A 15,757-nucleotide genomic window follows, 5' to 3' on the forward strand; every position below is an offset into this window, starting at 1 on the left:
TGGCCAAAGAGGATATTTGATGACAGGCTCCTGTGCATTTCTTCTGCACTTGTAGCTCAGTTTTACTGCCTTTTGTCCCCTTATCAAAGTAAAGTTTTTGTGGAAATGTAGTGGCATCATCAGAAGCTGGAAATTTGCTTTTCAAAGCAAGGGAGGGAAGCTGTTGTTTCTGTGGGAGTAGGCAAGTATTTTTGAGGCCAAGGGCTGTACTTCAGTAATTCTCAGACATAACTCCTTGGCAAGTTTGTTGTATTTAAGGGGGCTATTTGATGATAAACATCAAGGAATGTCAGTGTCTTTTCTCTGCCTGTTGGTTGGGTAAGAAAGTAAGTTGACAGTGATTTGCCGTTTCCGTGCTGTAGGGTCTCAGTCAGCAGAGCTATCAAGCCTTTTGCAGAGCCAGGACGCCCACCTGACTGGTTTTCTCAGAAGGTAAGGTACCAGCATTTGAGTCTCAGGAAAAATGGGTTCTGTGTGCAATATGGAAGACAGCTGCCTAAGAAGATGTATTTCTTGGTTTAAAAAAAAAAGTAGCAAAATTTTTTTTTTTTTTAAAAGAGTTTTGTACAGATCAGTTTAAGTACTTTTTTTCTGTTTCCGAAACTAAATTTGAGCTTATAGTACAGCTGGATAAGGTTGAGGAATAGAGGATGATCAAAGACATGAAACAACTTCCTTGTAAAGGATGGCTAAGTAGGGTAGAACCCTTCAACATAGAAAAGAAGTGAGTAACAGGAGATACAACAGAATTCCGTATAAACGGAAGTGGCATGAACTTGAAGACTGAGTGTTAGTGCTTTGTCCAGCACAAGATTTAGAGGCTATCAAGTAAGACTAACAGGAGGCAGGCTCAAAGCAAACCTGAAGATACTTTTCTTCACCAGGCTTGTAATTAAGCTGTGGAATTGTTTTGTCCCAGGGATTTGTAGATGCCCACGTATTTTAGTGTGTCCCGCTGTTTGGGCAAGCGCCTGGGATTTTTGTTGTATAAGGGAGAGAGAGATTAAGAGAATCAAGAGGGTGGAAGTTGAGGAGATTTTGTTGCTTGTTATTTCTGTTAACCTGTGAAACTGGCCTTGATACAATGTTGTCTTCTCCATTGAAATATTTTCGGTTTGTGTTCACAAACGGAAACTTTATCCTGGAATCATTCTATGATTCTATTATTATGCTTATTTGCTTTGATTTCTGAGTCGTTTAGTGGGAGTGTCTGTTGTTTAGCTTTGTTTTGAAGATGAGCCTGGGCAGTGCTAGAGTAAAAGAGTGAATATGCTTCCGTGATTTGTGCTGCACTAAAATACAGCCGCGTGGGAGACTCTGGAGAAGGCTGTCAGATAAGTTCATCAAGTGTTAGACCTCTGAAGAAGTAGGAGTAGGTGTCCTGTATTCTTCGTTGATAAGCATTTGCTGATTGTTTGATGTCCTCTGACTTCCTTTGTTTCTTCTTAGCACTGTGCATCTCAGTATTCAGAGCTCTTGGAGACTACAGAGACCCCTAAGTGAGTATGAAGCCTGACACAAGTGGACTTGCTGGTTCCTAAAGCAAAGGGCTTGATAGTTCTCCTCCCAAAAGGAGCACAAAGGAATGAGAAGATTTAGTTGTGATAGCTGGCATGGGTGGACAGCGGGGTCAGGGTATGGAAAGCGTAGAGCATACTTCCTGTATCTTCTTATCTTGTCTCCTTTTTTCACAAGTCCAAAGTATTTCAGTATTACCTGGTTCTAAAACTGGTCACTGTGTGCCTGCTGGCGTCTTCTTTATGCCCCTCCAGGCAGAGTAATTGGAGCCTTTTTGGTGCAGCAAAAGGAAACATTTGGCTTGAATAAACACTACTTATTAGTCTTATTGATCAGAAGCTTTACACATAAAATTATCATTCAGAGTAAGGATAAAAAAGACAGAGTGAGAAGAGTAAATGTTTTATGTTTGTCTCTATTTTGCAGTGGTTTCCTAGTGGTTTCTTATCAGTGCTGTCATGGCAACTCAGACACTTCTCACTTCTAAATCCAGGCATTTTGTTTTGAGTCTTCACGTCAAATCAAATTAGAGGCAGGATGTTTTAAAGTAGTATTTGTTTGTAACAATGCTATAGTATTTGTTTGTGACTGTGCTGAATTATCTTCAGTGCTAGAGTTGCAAAGGTAGAGTTATTGAGGGGGAAAAAAGGATATTTTTTTGTGGATAGTAAGAATCTTCTCTGAAGTTGAATGACTGATTTTTTTCAGGTTGAGAATTTGCAGTGGGCTTGCATCTTTGGTCTATTCCTGAACACTGGATGCATTTAAGAATTAGATAAACTTTTCAGAAGAGATAAACTTTTCAGAAGAGATTGTTTGAACATTGTGCTATCCGATATAATTTAAGAGAAATTGAAAGAGGAGGTTTATTTTGTTGTTGTTGTTATGTTTGTGTCAAGAGTTGCAGACAGCAGCCATTTATGAAAGGAGAACTGGGGTTTCCTCAGTCATATCTGAACTGTCTTGGTGTTCTCTTATTCTATAGGAGAAAACGTGGTGAGAAGGGAGAGGTTGTGGAAACTGTGGAAGATGTTATTGTGCGAAAACTGACTGCAGAACGAGTTGAGGAGTTGAAGAAAATTATCAAAGAAACACAGGAGAAATACAGGTATGTGGCAGAGGCATTAAGCTGTGGTGCACCTGACAGTTCTGTCATTAAAAAAAAGTGGCTGAAGTGGGATGGTGCTTGCGGTGAAAATGCTGCTTGGGCTTATTGTTAGTAATAAGTAAGAAAGATTTTCTGCTTACAGGCAACTCAAGAAAGATGCAGAGCTGATCCAGGCCGGACACATGGATAACAGACTGGAGGAGCTGTGCAATGAGATCATGATGTGGGTTACTGAATTATTTCCATGCTAAGCTTGCCTCTGTGATTGTAGTTGCCTCACTTTGTGTGTTTGTCAGGTACCTCTTGCCCCATGCACATTGTGTTAAGAGAAACAGGGCAGCTGGCCAGATGCTTTGGCCTCTGAGGCTGGATTTAGGTTAGGCTGGGTGCGCCAGCTTGTGTTGAACATCTGTTGGAGTTTCTTAGTAAAGAGTTTGGTGATGGCTTACAGCATCATGCTTTGCCTCCTCCATTGTGATAATCAGCTGGAATTGAAATTTCCTGTCAAGTGTGTTGTTCTCTGGCCTCCAACTCTTAACACTCCTCAGAGGAAGTGTGCCTGAGACTGCAGAGGCAGGTCTGGAGATAATGGGGTGGGGGTCAGTAAGCTGCAGGAGGAAGTAAGGGAAAGCGGGACACTGTGTGACAGAAGGTTTTGATTCTATACACAGAAAGAAAAAAATGGAGGAGGAGGAGGCAGAAGTCAAGAGGAAGGCTACAGATGCTGCTTATCAGGGTAAGCTGAAAATGAGTGTCCTGACTCTTGCTCAGAGATGCATATGCTCATAAGAACATTTTTGAAATACTGAAGTCTTGTTAAGATCTATTCAGGAGAAATTCCTTGACCCTAGGAGTTGAAAAGAAAGCTTAAATTCTCTTTCTTGCACTGTTATTTATAACAGGGCAAAATGCAGAGACTTCTGAGAAGGGAAAATATTCTTTAGAAAAGGTGTGTCTTAAGAGGAAGCAGAGTTATTGAGGAACTCTCTTAGAATGTTGGGCTTTTTACCCCTTTAGTTTTCCCTATAGTTTTACTATTGCTTGAAGATGAAGAGAGATTTTTTTTTTCTGAATGTTTAATTCATTTATAATTCTTGGAGCAATTCAGTGAAGTAACCTGCCAGTGGTAGAAGGTGGTGAATACCCAACTACTACAGAAATCTGAAATTAAAGTGCATTACCCAGTGCTGGTGTTACTTTTGAACTGAGCCTAGTGTGGTACAAGAACATTCCTACAGCATAAAGTGTTTTCTTGAGTTTCTTTAGGATAAAGAAGTAGCTGTCAGGGACTGTCCAAGATGGAGTTATGGAATCTTCACTTTTTTTTTTCCTTTCCTGTTCCTTTGCAGCTCGTCAGGCCATTAAGAACCCGCCACGACGATTAACGGGTGTGATGGTTCGCTCCCCTGCTGGCTCAACCTCCCCAGGGGGAGACTATGCTCTGGGAGACCTGTCTCAGCCTGCTGTGGACGAGGCCAGTCCAGGGGTAAGGATCTTTCTTGTAGGATAAGAGGGAAAAAACAGCTGGAACATGGGGCTTCTAGTCGTGGTGGAATAGGAGCCTGGGGAGAAGCCCTTGCCTTGTTTTGCAGACTTCCCGCTGTGGTAGTGCTGTAGTGTGGTTGATGCTGCTCGAGATACGTGTCCTCGTCCGTATCTGTGGTGATCCGGTGCCTGGGTCAGAGGCTGTGTAGGGGTGTTAGTGGGTTGGCCACTACAGGGCAGGGAAAGGGTGAAAGCATGTGCCTGGAGTAGGGGTAGCGAGTGACTGGAGTCGGTGTCTGTGTTGTGCCAGATCAGTGCTCTTGGGGGAAGGAGCAAGTGGGGCTAGTCCGTGTGGCTTTGAACAGTGTGGTTTTTCTCTTTCTCAGGTCACTCCAGGGACATTGCCCAGCACCCCAGTTGCCTCCTTCATTGGAATCCCTGACACCCCTCCAGGCTCTGCTCCCCTGGATGCCCCCATGACCCCAGTCACTGATGATTCACCCCAGAAAAAGATGCTAGGACAAAAAGCAACTCCGCCTCCTTCCCCTCTGCTCTCAGAGCTGCTGAAGAAGGGCAGTCTCCTGCCCACAAGCCCCAGGCTGGTATGGAGCTCTCTGCTCATATATGCAAGCATACAAACAGTTTGCTCCAGGCTCTCTCTGTGAAAAAGGGGGAGCTGCAAAGGCTTTTAAAAAGTGTAGTTTTTTTGTGAGAGTCCTGAAAGAAGTGATAATATGAGAGATACAGTTACTGCTGTGAGCTGCAGAGGTGAGACCTGTTCCCGGCAGTTCTGTGGGTGCAGGACTGCAGGGGTCATTCAGCACATAGGACTGGCTGTCTCCCCTCAGGCGAAAGGCATTGGCGGTGCACGTTTTGCTAGAGGAAGTCATTCTCCCTGGGGTGGGAGCATATTAGCATGGTTCCGGTCAGCCTCTTTGGAGGTGTTCTTGATGTTTTCTACTTTGGGCTCACAGTTCTTCACATCTTGGCAGGAAGTTGAGTTTCAGTATTCCTTATCATAGGAATGGAGAGTCCTTTAATGGGTTTGATAGCCAATATTGAAGTGGTTCAGTTTTCTCTTAATTGTAGACAGTTACTAAAATCACTGTGATGACAACCCACTTCTGGTGGTGATGGATCTGGAAGCCTTGGGAGGGTGAACATTGCTGACACTGTTCACAGCCCGGTCTGAAAACAGCAGCCATCGGCCTGCCCGTCACAGTGATTCCCAGCGCTAGTGTTCATACGATGGAATAGGTCTATTGCTGTTGACTTTCTGTTTTTAAGTTTGGAGTCTTCTCTGTTTGTTAGCTTGGGTAAATATACCATGGGTTCTATGTTTGCAGGGTGCAGTGTGACATAGGAGCAAGAAAAGGCTGTGGAAGACTGAGTTTTCTTTGTTTCAACAGAACTGGTTTACATCTGCTTCAAGGACCATCATAGGTTTCCTATGTGACCTTGACAGAATTACCTTCCAGCTTAGTGCTGCATTTTCCCACAACTCAAAATAGGGGATGATTGTCATCTCAGTGGGTAGAGAGACTGGCATCTGTAAAGGATTGTGAGGTTCTTAAGCAGAGGAACTGAGGTAGAGCAGATGATGTATTTGGCCTAGCTTTAAAGGAAGGTGGCACTGCAGCTCTGTTGTAGCTGAAGAATGACAGCTAGTTTCAGACTGTCATGTTGTGCACTTGGTAAAGGGCCTTAGACAGGAACTAGACTGGACAAAATCTGCAGGAGAAGTGCTGAGACAGCAAATGATGGACATATTCGTGGAGGTGCAGTATCTGGCAGAGAGTCACTTACATGATGGTATCTCCAGGAACTTCAGCTGTGTCCTCCTTTGGCAGGTTGGTGAAAACGAAATGGCAGTGGCTTCTGGTCACATGAACAGCTCAGGAGTCCTGCTGGAGGTAGGAAGCGTCCTTCCAGTGCTGCACAGCGGGGAAATGCAGTCGACACCTGGTGCTGTCCCTGCATCTCCTGCTGCCTCAGGTAACTCGGAACTCTCCCTGTACACTTCTGCCTTCAGATGTACCTTCAGACTGTTGCATGAATTCTCCTTGGAGAAAGGTGAAGGACATCTAGCCTTACTGGTTTGGGAGCTTCTTGGGAGTTCTGTTCCTGTTTCTGTACCCCTGACGCTCTCACCCCTACTTTTTTTTAAGAAGATCCTAATCCTTATAGGAAAAAAAAAAAGTCTTGATTTGAAATGATTTAAAATAAGACCTGGTCCCTGCAGTCTAGTTTTCTGATTTGACACTGGCTAACACCAGGTATTTCAGTGTAGAAAGAAATGGTTAGTTGACAGGGAATTGGGTTAAAAATGGTCTAGTATATGATGCCCAGTGTGTCAAACTGCACCTTCTGATCTGGAGAACTGGTGTGCCTTAGCTTAGAGAGCTGTGGAGGATTAGACCACAGTGAACTGTAAACTCCAGAGTTCGACAGAGCAGAGGTGAGGAGGACGGTGCAAAAGGCTTTGCATTGGGCCTTTTCAGAAAAACCTGCCTAAAATTTTCTTCTGAACTCATGCTGAGCAGCAGTTTAGTCACATTGTGTGCAACTGAGGATTTGTGCCATTCATTCATATATAATTCCATAATAAAACTTACAGTTTCCTTATCCACATCTGTTCCTGAAGACCTATTAATTTGATCCAGACAGTTCAGTAAATTCAGACTGGAAGTTACAGCTGAGTGTTAACCTTTGCCATAAGAGGAATTCTCCAGAAAAGACCTGGAAAGAGATCCCCTCTGCTCCCTTCCAACTCCTGTGATGACTGTTTTGCCCGGCTTACCTTGTGTGGCTCGCTCAGCACTGTTTTTCAGATTTTCTGTAGTTGTGGTGGGATGAGCCTTTGGAAGGGCATCTCTCTGCCCGTGTGGCTTAGCCTGTCCAGCCCTGAGGTTGGACACGGTGTCCCATAGTCAGTATTATTCTAACTTGGGCTGCACACACAAAGGAGTCGTGCGTTGTTGGTGCCGGTTCTCCGTATACCTTTTGGGACTGTTTATGGGTAGCTCTCAGTATCTTTTCTCAGAAGAAGCCACCTGAGGGCAAAGAGCCCAGTGGTGGCTTTGTGGACTTCAGTGGTGGCTGCTTCTTGCTCACGTGCTTTTTCCTTCTACTCTCTGTTAGGTGCTCCTACGCTTTCCCGGCTTTTAGAAGCTGGTCCTGCACAGTTCACCTCACCTCTTGCTTCCTTCTCCGCTGTTGCCAGCGAACCTCCAGCTAAGCTCCTGCCACCCCCCGTAGAGACTGTGTCTCAGGCAACCATTGTCATGATGCCCACGCTGTCAGCACCGTCCGTTGTGCCACCAGCTGCAGCTCCAGAAAGCATAGCCACAGGTGCGTCCCAGAACTATGCACTGCTGGAAAATGGAACTTCCTTTGGGATCAGCACCCAGCCAGCTCTCAGCTGGCCTTTTATCACCGCAGACTTGCCATCCTTCCTGAAAGGGTGGTTACGTCTGGGTTCTGGAGTAAACAGATGGTTTTTAAAAGGATTTGCTGGGTGGGGGTGGGGCTTCTGATGGTGTGTTGCTGGTTTGTGGTTCAGGGGCTGGAATCTCAGGGGCTTTGTTTCTGCTGTGGGAAAGCGAACCTCTATTTGTCTTTAATTTTTCTAAGCCTTGCTGTTGTGGGTGGCCCTGGGATACTTGTGGTTGGTGCTTGATCTTATCCACTGCAGTATTTGTTTCTGTGGGCTTGTCCTCTCTGGATTGGTCTCTGATTGTCACTCTCACCCTTGTGCAGTGAGCCAGCCAGAAGCCTGTGTTGCCATGGAGGCGGTGTCTGATTCCCATACCGTGACAGTGTCCATGGACAGCAGTGAAATATCCATGATCATTGATTCCATCAAGAAAGAGTGCCTGGGTTCTGGGGCTGGCAGCGCTGCAGGGTCTTCCAAAGATCACTGCATGGATGGGAAAGAAGACCTGGATTTGGCTGAGAAAATGGATATTGCAGTGTCCTATACAGGGGAAGAGCTGGACTTCGATACTGTTGGAAATATTATAGCCATCATTGAGGACAAGGTAAACGGGCAAAGCAGAGTGCCAGTGCCTTTTGCCCCACATCCAGTTAGGTTAATCTCAAGTGATAACTGCTCACCAATGTAGTTAGTTTAAACAAGCAAGAATTATTTAGTTTAAACAAGCAAGAATGCTTATTCTCACCATCGTTGTCCAGATCAATGGGAAATGACCCTATGACGCCACTGCTACTAGTCTGCCACATTTAGCCTGGTGCTCCTCTTCAGAGTGCAGAAAGGAGTCTCTTTCTTCCTCGTGATGGGTAGGGTTTGGGTCACGTCTCTGGCAGATAAATGAGCACTGCTTGCAGCTTACATTCCAGGAGTGCTGTGTTTCTGAAACTGAAGCTCCACGGGAGACTCCACAGGGAGTGATATGAGTCTGGCCACAGAAGGCAACCTTGTAAACCCAGTACACTGGGTTTTCCACAGTTGTCTCATTACCACATAACATGAACTTTTTCTTAATGCCTATTTCTGATCTTGGCCTGCACTGCTGTCTGTTTGTTTTGGCAATAAAGGTAGACGACCACCCGGAAGTCCTGGATGCAGCAGTTGTTGAAGCTGCTCTATCTTCTTTCTGTGAAGATACTGATGACCCTCAGACCTTGCCTGGCCCATGGGAACACTCAATTCATCAGGAGCATGAGAAACAGGCCCAGATATCCCAAGTGTCTGTAACTGTGAAGCAGGAGAGACTGGAATGTGAGGAGCCAGAGGCAAAGGGAATTCAAGACCTAATGGGCATTGGCGAGCTGGGATCAGAAATAAAGACAGAACCTACAGAGCAGGAGCCGAATCAGAATCAGCTGGGCCCTGAAGAAACCATACCAGCAACTGCAAGAGTGACAGAAACACCAGAGCTTAGAAGTCAAGAGATAGAAGAGGATCAAAGAGCAGCTGTAGCAGCAGGAGAGACTTCTGAAATCGAGATAGAGTCATCCAAGGGAGAAGACACAGTTCACAATACAGTGAAGACAGAGGTATGTCAGCAGAGAGGCTGGCTGGAACTGGTGTGGGGAAAGAAAGGAGCAGTTGTGGCAGATAGGAGAGAAGTTTAGAGGAAGGATGATTGCTGGATTGAAGGTGACCCTTCAGTGAATGTGACTGACTGGTTTTGTGGGAGTCGTGCTGCTGATCTGCTCGATCTGCAGAGAAGCTCTGCATTAGGCAGTACCTTTGTGTATCTCCCCCCGCCTACATGCAGAGTTGCTGTTGGGAAGGTGCTCAGTGAACTTCTTTGCCTTGAGTTAGGTTAGTGTGAGTGAGATGTGCCCACACCTTCACTGAAGTAAGCTGACACAAACATCTAGATTTGTGCATTTCTCTTCCCTCCAGACCCCACCTGATGATGATTCATCCCCTCCACAAGTCCCAAATGTGAGTGAAGACTCCTCACAGGCTGATGTTCAGCACAAATTTGAGCTGTCAGGTAACTTAATTCAGCTAGGAAATCTTTTACATGCAACATTATTAGCTGGATAGTTGTCAGTGATCTGGTTCAGGTTTTTTGGGGAGGAGGGAGAAAAGATACGTGTAGGAACAGTGGTGATTGCTGCAGGACAGTAGGCATCGGTGCAGGAGCTTTTGTAGGAAAGACTGCTTTGGAGAATCAACCTTTCTGCTTTTCTTTCTTTCACAGAGTCAATGAAGGAGGAGGCCCAAGCCCTGTTTAGAAGTCAGATGAAGGTAAATCTCAACTAGTTTTAGTCACCTTGAGTTTATTAGTAATATCTCACTGCTGCTGCTTCCTGGTTCCCATCTGCTGAGAAGCAAAGCTTGCGTTCAGCTTTCTGCACTGAGGAGTAGGCAGTCTGCAGTTGGAGCTGGAGGGAGATGGCTTCAGGCACATAAAGCTCAGTGTGTCTGTGTGTTTCTGTGTCATCAGGGGGAGGCAGGGCAGGATACAGTGATTAAGATTTTGTGAAAATTCCTGTACAGTTGTCAGCAGCACAGCAAGAAAATCACTTTGCTGAACTGTAGTTGCTTTGGAGGCTGCTGTAGCTGGCTGTGCAGACTCATGAACTCTGTGTTTCAGGATGGGCAGGGTGAAGAGGATGATGAGGATGGTGCCAGTGAGGCTGCCAGTTTGGAGGAACCCAAAGAAGAAGATCAGGGTGAAGGATATCTATCAGAGATGGATAACGAACCCCCCGTGAGTGAAAGCGACGATGGCTTCAGTGTCCATAATGCACCGTTACAGTCTCACACGCTCGCCGACTCCATCCCCAGCAGCCCGGCCTCCTCGCAGTTGTGAGTATCGGTGAAGTGCTCGAGCGCGCAGGCGCTAATCTCACACTCTTTTGTGAAGGGAACATAGGATTCTCATTTCGGTTTCGGTGACTGGCTGGATCCAAAGGGGGGAACTTGACAATTTGGCCGGTTTTTGCTTACAAGCACAAGTGTACAGACAGTGCTGTAGTACCAGGCCTTGTGTTTTTCTTTCTGCCTTCACCATGCAAAGGCAAAATAAACCTTAAGGCTTCTGGTCTGGGGCAGTGTGCGTAGACTCCTGAAGGAAGTCCTGTTCTTTTCTTCCCAGCTCAGTGTGCAGTGAGGACCAGGAAGCAATACAGGCCCAGAAGATCTGGAAGAAAGCCATCATGCTAGTTTGGAGAGCAGCAGCTAATCACAGGTGAGTTTGATGTCTCGAGAACTGTCTAGAAAGAAGTGACTACTCCTAGACAAGTCTCCCCTCTCCCATCTCGGAGGCTTACCTCCTTTGGTACCAAGAGACGACGAATCATATTGTTACTGGTAGCAGACAAATAAACATGAGAGTATGAAACAAATATCTACCAGCAAGGATGAGGCACTAAGTGGACTCCTCTCTGCAGGTACGCCAACGTCTTTCTACAGCCTGTAACAGATGATATAGCACCAGGCTATCACAGTATTGTGCAGAGGTAAGTCTCGGCATCTTCCGTCATTAGAACTTGATATTTTGTGTAGGGATTTCTGGTGGGAATGATGCAGTTTTTGCTACCATGCAGACTGCAAGACTTGGAAATTTATTGATTTTTTCAGTCAGAAACTGGGTTTCCCCCCCCAAAAAAGGGTTATCCTCAGTAACAGATACATGTTTTTGTGCCACCTTGCCTTTCTATGAAGTACACTGACTTACACAGAACACTTTTTATCAGTAAGATGGTATGTGACTAATCTGCTTCTCTCAGTTTCTGTCCAAGGCTGGGATTTAATCTTTGAAGTTCCAAAACCTATCTTCTTTAATCAGTGGGTTTTTTACTGTCCCAGATAGTGTACTCTTCAGGGAGAATTACCACAATCCCCTGCTAGCCTCCAAAATCTCTTCTAAACAGTTAGTGACTGCAGCTCTCTCCGTTTAGTGTCTCTTGCAGTGATGCCTGGAGAAGGCAAATGCCTCTCCTGAGGCATCTGTCATGCTGTTGTTACCATTCGTGGTAACTGCTAGACAGCTTCTGTCTTCTGACCCAAGGCCTTGGTACTCAGGAACACAGCCTGTGTATGGGAGAACCTATTTGGCTAAATTAAATAGATGGCCTGACTAGAAAAGTTAGACCCCAGGCTGTTTTTAAAGGAGTGGGGAAATAGTAAAGTATTTCTGTTGCTATTTTGATGTGTGTTGTATTTCTTTCGTAGGCCAATGGATTTATCTACCATCAAAAAGAACATTGAGAATGGGCTGATACGAACCACGGCTGAGTTCCAGCGTGATATAATGCTGATGTTTCAAAATGCAGTTATGTACAACAGCTCTGACCACGATGTGTACCACATGGCTGTGGAGATGCAGCGAGATGTCCTAGAGCAGATCCAGGTAAAGTACTGAGCTGAGGCCGGTGCAGGACAGAGCATCTGCCTTGGTCCGTAAGTACGGGAAAGACTTCAGGAGTTTCACTCGCATTGTCTTTGAACAAAGCATCTTTCCCTGCATCTCTCTTGTGCTAGCTCAGGTGTTTGTGGTGAACTGGATTGTGGCTTAAGTTATAACCAACGCAGCAAAATGTTTTATAGGTTCAACCCAGACCAATTTCAAATCTAATTTCCTTCAGGGAAGTGCTTAGGCTAGCAGGAACCAGGGTGTGGTGCAGGAGCAGAAACAAGCAACAAGAATAGTGAATGACAGGAGACGCGATTGCTTCCTTTGGTGGCTGTGCCAGTTTATGCTGGTCTGAAGCATACATGAAACTGAATACATGCAATTTAAAATTTATGGTGAAGTAGAGTGTCCCAGCTGGCAGGGCTAATAGAGTCTGAACTGGGGTTTTACAGTTCCTCAGGACTTGTGGCTTCTGAGGTAAATGAGGGAACTTACTGTGCGTAGCTGACAAGGAACTGAAACTGCCTCTGACCCAGTCATTCCCAGCCTGTGGTTTGTGCTAGTTAACTGACACACACTAACTGAACTTGTTTTGCCTGAGAATCTGAAGAGAGCGTGGTTTTCTTGCAGCAATTTCTGGCCACACAATTGATCATGCAAACATCGGAGTCAGGGATCAGTGCAAAGAGCCTGCGAGGTCGAGACTCCACTCGCAAGCAAGATGCTTCAGAGAAGGTGAGAATTTTGCACCCTGTGGAAGGGCACTTTGTCTTAAGAAGACTCACAAGATTCTGTAGGAAGTTCACATACCAAAGAGGCAGAATGTTTTTTGAGATTGCAGTGATTCCAGCATCTTCATGGGAACAAATTTTTCTTTGATTGTGTCTGTTGATTAGGTTTCAGCTCTGGAGCTGCATGTCATGCCAGAAACAGGTCTCACGAATTTGTTCTGTAATCCAAATGGTTCTATTCCCTGTTTTTAAAAACAGGTGATGAAAACTGTAGGGAGTATTGGAAGAGGCATGATACAGCAGGAAGGTGAAGGTGTAGAGAATTGAAGGACTAGGCTCTGCCGTGTCCTTCACTTCCTAGTCAGATTTTTAGGAGGGAGTTGCTCTGATCTGGTTCGCTGTGTAAAACACAACAGTGAACCTGAGTTCTGCACTGGCCTAAGCTAATAGGAATATAGGTTGGTTTGGGTTTTTTCCCTTCTGTAAAGACACATTCAAACCTGATTAAATGATCTCAAGAGCTCTCAGCTAGTGCACACAACATCATGACGGCAAGGACTGTGTGATTAGTTCTAGTGGCAACTGCACAGTGCAGAAATTGTTTGGTAGACTAGGCCTTGCCGTGGCTGAGGAGGGTATATCCCTTTCCTAGCATTCTGACTCTCGCAGCATCCCTCTTTTGTCCGTTTTTATGTTCCTGCTGCACAAGACTGATGCCATGTGGGAAGGGGAGTGGGGCACATGTTTCTCTGTGCTCATGTGTGGGCTCAGTGCTTCTATGTGGTGTGTGCATTTCCGTATCTGACATCTGATAAGTCCTTCTGTTTGGCCTTTTAACAGGACAGTGTCCCAATGGGCTCTCCTGCCTTCCTTCTCTCTCTCTTTGTAAGTATTGAAAGGCTCCAGCAGGTACTGCAGTACTGCTGGCAGTGTGCTCTGCTCCTTGTCTGGGTGATCACTGCACTGTCACAGCATCCTTAGCATTGCAGCCGTGTTTGCTTAACTTAGGGGCTGTACAACTGTGATCGTTAGAGAAGAAACATCTCAGTCCTTTATTCTCAGCGTGGGTGAGTGGGAGGGGCGTCAGTCTTTTCTTCTGATTCCAAGTGTTCTCATTTTGTCATCTGCCTTTGCTTTTTTCCACAACTTCTCTCCTGCTTCCTTTCCATGCAAGTGGGAAGACAGACCAAGTGGTGCAGGACCAGAGTTCCCACATCTCTCATGCTCGTACAGCTGTCCCTTCCGCGCTGTTTGAGACAGTACAAAAGGTCTTGGGAAAGTGAGGAGTCAGCTGCGTACTCCTGTATCGTTCATGGGCCAGAAAGCAAATAAGATACTCTTCAGATTTATCTTGCTCTGTGCCTGTGGTGATCTGGAAGTGTTTGGAAAAATATTCTCTCTGGGAAACCCCAAGTCTCTGAGTTGTGAGGAGGAGAGAGGGGAGGAAGATGGAGAGTTGTTTTTTTCTCTCGCATATATCTAAAGACAGAGGAGTACTCCGGGAGAGTCAGCATGTCAGCCAGAGGGAAAGGGCAGCGGATCAGAGGAAGCTCTCAGCTCACCTTCTACTGATGGAAAGGAGTTGTGCGGAGAAACTAGGGAGCTAGTGCCAGGGTCACTCACCTGGAGGAGCACTTCTCATAGGGATCAGCAGCTGATAAGGTAGGTTAGTCAGCAGTTTCCTCTTCTCATCCTAAGAGCCAAGCTAGAACCTGCCGCTTAGGAGAAAGCCTGCACTGTACAGGCTCCAAAAGCATCTGTCTGGGGGAGAGCCTTGCTGCCTCTCTCTGCCCTGGCTGCCAGCAGTGTGCAGAGATTGGTGCAAACCCAGCACCTGTGCTGTGTTCAGAGTGAATTTTAGGTAGGTCTGCAGGCAGGCCTTCTTAGGACAGCTTCCCTGTTTGGAAGGCATGAAAAACTGTTACCAGATGCACAATTCCTTACCTCCCCGAGTGCTGGAGGAAGCGTTCTGTGTTTAGGGTTGCATAACTGTCTTTTGTTTGCTTTGTCTCTAGGACGGAGGCACCAGAGGGCGTCGCTGCGCCATCGAGGCGGACATGAAGATGAAGAAATGATGCTGCAGGCAGACGGAAAATCCCAGCACCCGGCACCCAGAGCTGAAGTGCAAGCAAGATGCTAGTAGCAGCTGGTGGAGGAGGAAGAGAAGCTGCAGGTCCGTTTCTGGGACCTGGTCCACCTTCTTGGATTGCCCCGCTGGAAAGCAACGTCTCGTCAAGATTGTGTAACCCAAAGAAACTTCCTAGAGGGGAGGACTAGCCCCCTGCCTGTTTTAGGGCAGTCGTCTTGGGCTTCATCAGTGTTCTGGTGTTAGCTAGCAACTGGTGGCTCGTATGTACTGTAATGTGAAGTGTACAGATTTTTACTAGTGATGTGTAAATGTATATGTATATTAAAGTTGGAGAACAAATACAGTGTGCAGTGTCCTGAGCATCGCACCTCTCTGCCACGAGGAACCCTGTTTTCATATAAGCGTGCATATCTGTCTTGAATATCTGTAGATACAGCTCTCTTCCAGCTACCTATACAGCACCCAAGCATGGCACAGCTGTGACATTATAGAGACAATCTCTTAATCATGGGAATGCTGCACAGTGCTTGGCTGGAGGGGTAAATTCCCTGCCTGAGTGTGTGAGAATATGGCACTGTTGTGGTGGAGAAAGGAGATCTAACCATGAGAAGACAAAAACTACAGTCTTCTTGGAGCTTTCCTTAGAAGACCAATATATTGAAATGTACCTTAAATTCTTTCCCCAGAGATTTGTAAAGGGTACACTAGTCAGTGAAAATCTGCAATTCCAGCAGCTGTAGGCATGCCCATACCTGCTGGTTTTACATTTACATCTGAGCTTGTGAACTGTTCCTCTCTACTGGAAATTACTAGTTCTTTTCCTCAGCAACACTGATGCTGAACTGAGGTTTATTTTCTCTGTGACAATTTGCAAGTTGCCTTATTTTCTGCTCATATGACCTGTGAGGTGAAACTCGCATATTTTCTGCTTCCACGACCTTCCGGGGGAAAAAATAAAAAAACAAACGTTATCCTTCCTGGTGCTTGC

General features: G+C 45.8%; 1 protein-coding gene across 1 annotated transcript; it reads left to right on the plus strand.

The window, feature by feature from the left end:
* The first annotated feature begins 367 nt into the window (after nt 1–367).
* BRD8 (bromodomain containing 8) lies at nt 368–15,097 on the plus strand. Its single transcript, XM_009877398.1, has 19 exons — nt 368–432; nt 1,450–1,499; nt 2,504–2,626; nt 2,769–2,849; nt 3,298–3,362; nt 3,976–4,112; nt 4,498–4,713; nt 5,962–6,106; nt 7,370–7,462; nt 7,871–8,151; nt 8,669–9,130; nt 9,486–9,579; nt 9,790–9,836; nt 10,186–10,400; nt 10,690–10,782; nt 10,985–11,053; nt 11,769–11,946; nt 12,580–12,684; nt 14,696–15,097. The coding sequence occupies exons 4-19, from the start codon at nt 2,809–2,811 to the stop codon at nt 14,753–14,755; spliced, it is 2,301 nt and encodes a 766-aa protein (XP_009875700.1). The 5' UTR covers nt 368–432; nt 1,450–1,499; nt 2,504–2,626; nt 2,769–2,808; the 3' UTR covers nt 14,756–15,097.
* The last annotated feature ends 660 nt before the right edge of the window (nt 15,098–15,757 follow it).

The sequence above is a fragment of the Apaloderma vittatum genome, unplaced genomic scaffold (genome assembly GCF_000703405.1).
Source record: "Apaloderma vittatum isolate BGI_N311 unplaced genomic scaffold, ASM70340v1 scaffold36399, whole genome shotgun sequence".
Lineage (NCBI taxonomy): Eukaryota > Metazoa > Chordata > Aves > Trogoniformes > Trogonidae > Apaloderma > Apaloderma vittatum.

Coding starts and splice junctions, on each gene's coding strand:
- BRD8 (XM_009877398.1), top strand. CDS start 2,809: ATGGATAACAGACTGGAGGAGCTGTGCAATGAGATCATGAT. Junction 6,107..7,369: donor TGCATCTCCTGCTGCCTCAG/GTAACTCGGAAC, acceptor CACCCCCCGTAG/AGACTGTGTCTCAGGCAACC. Junction 11,054..11,768: donor TATCACAGTATTGTGCAGAG/GTAAGTCTCGGC, acceptor TTTCTTTCGTAG/GCCAATGGATTTATCTACCA.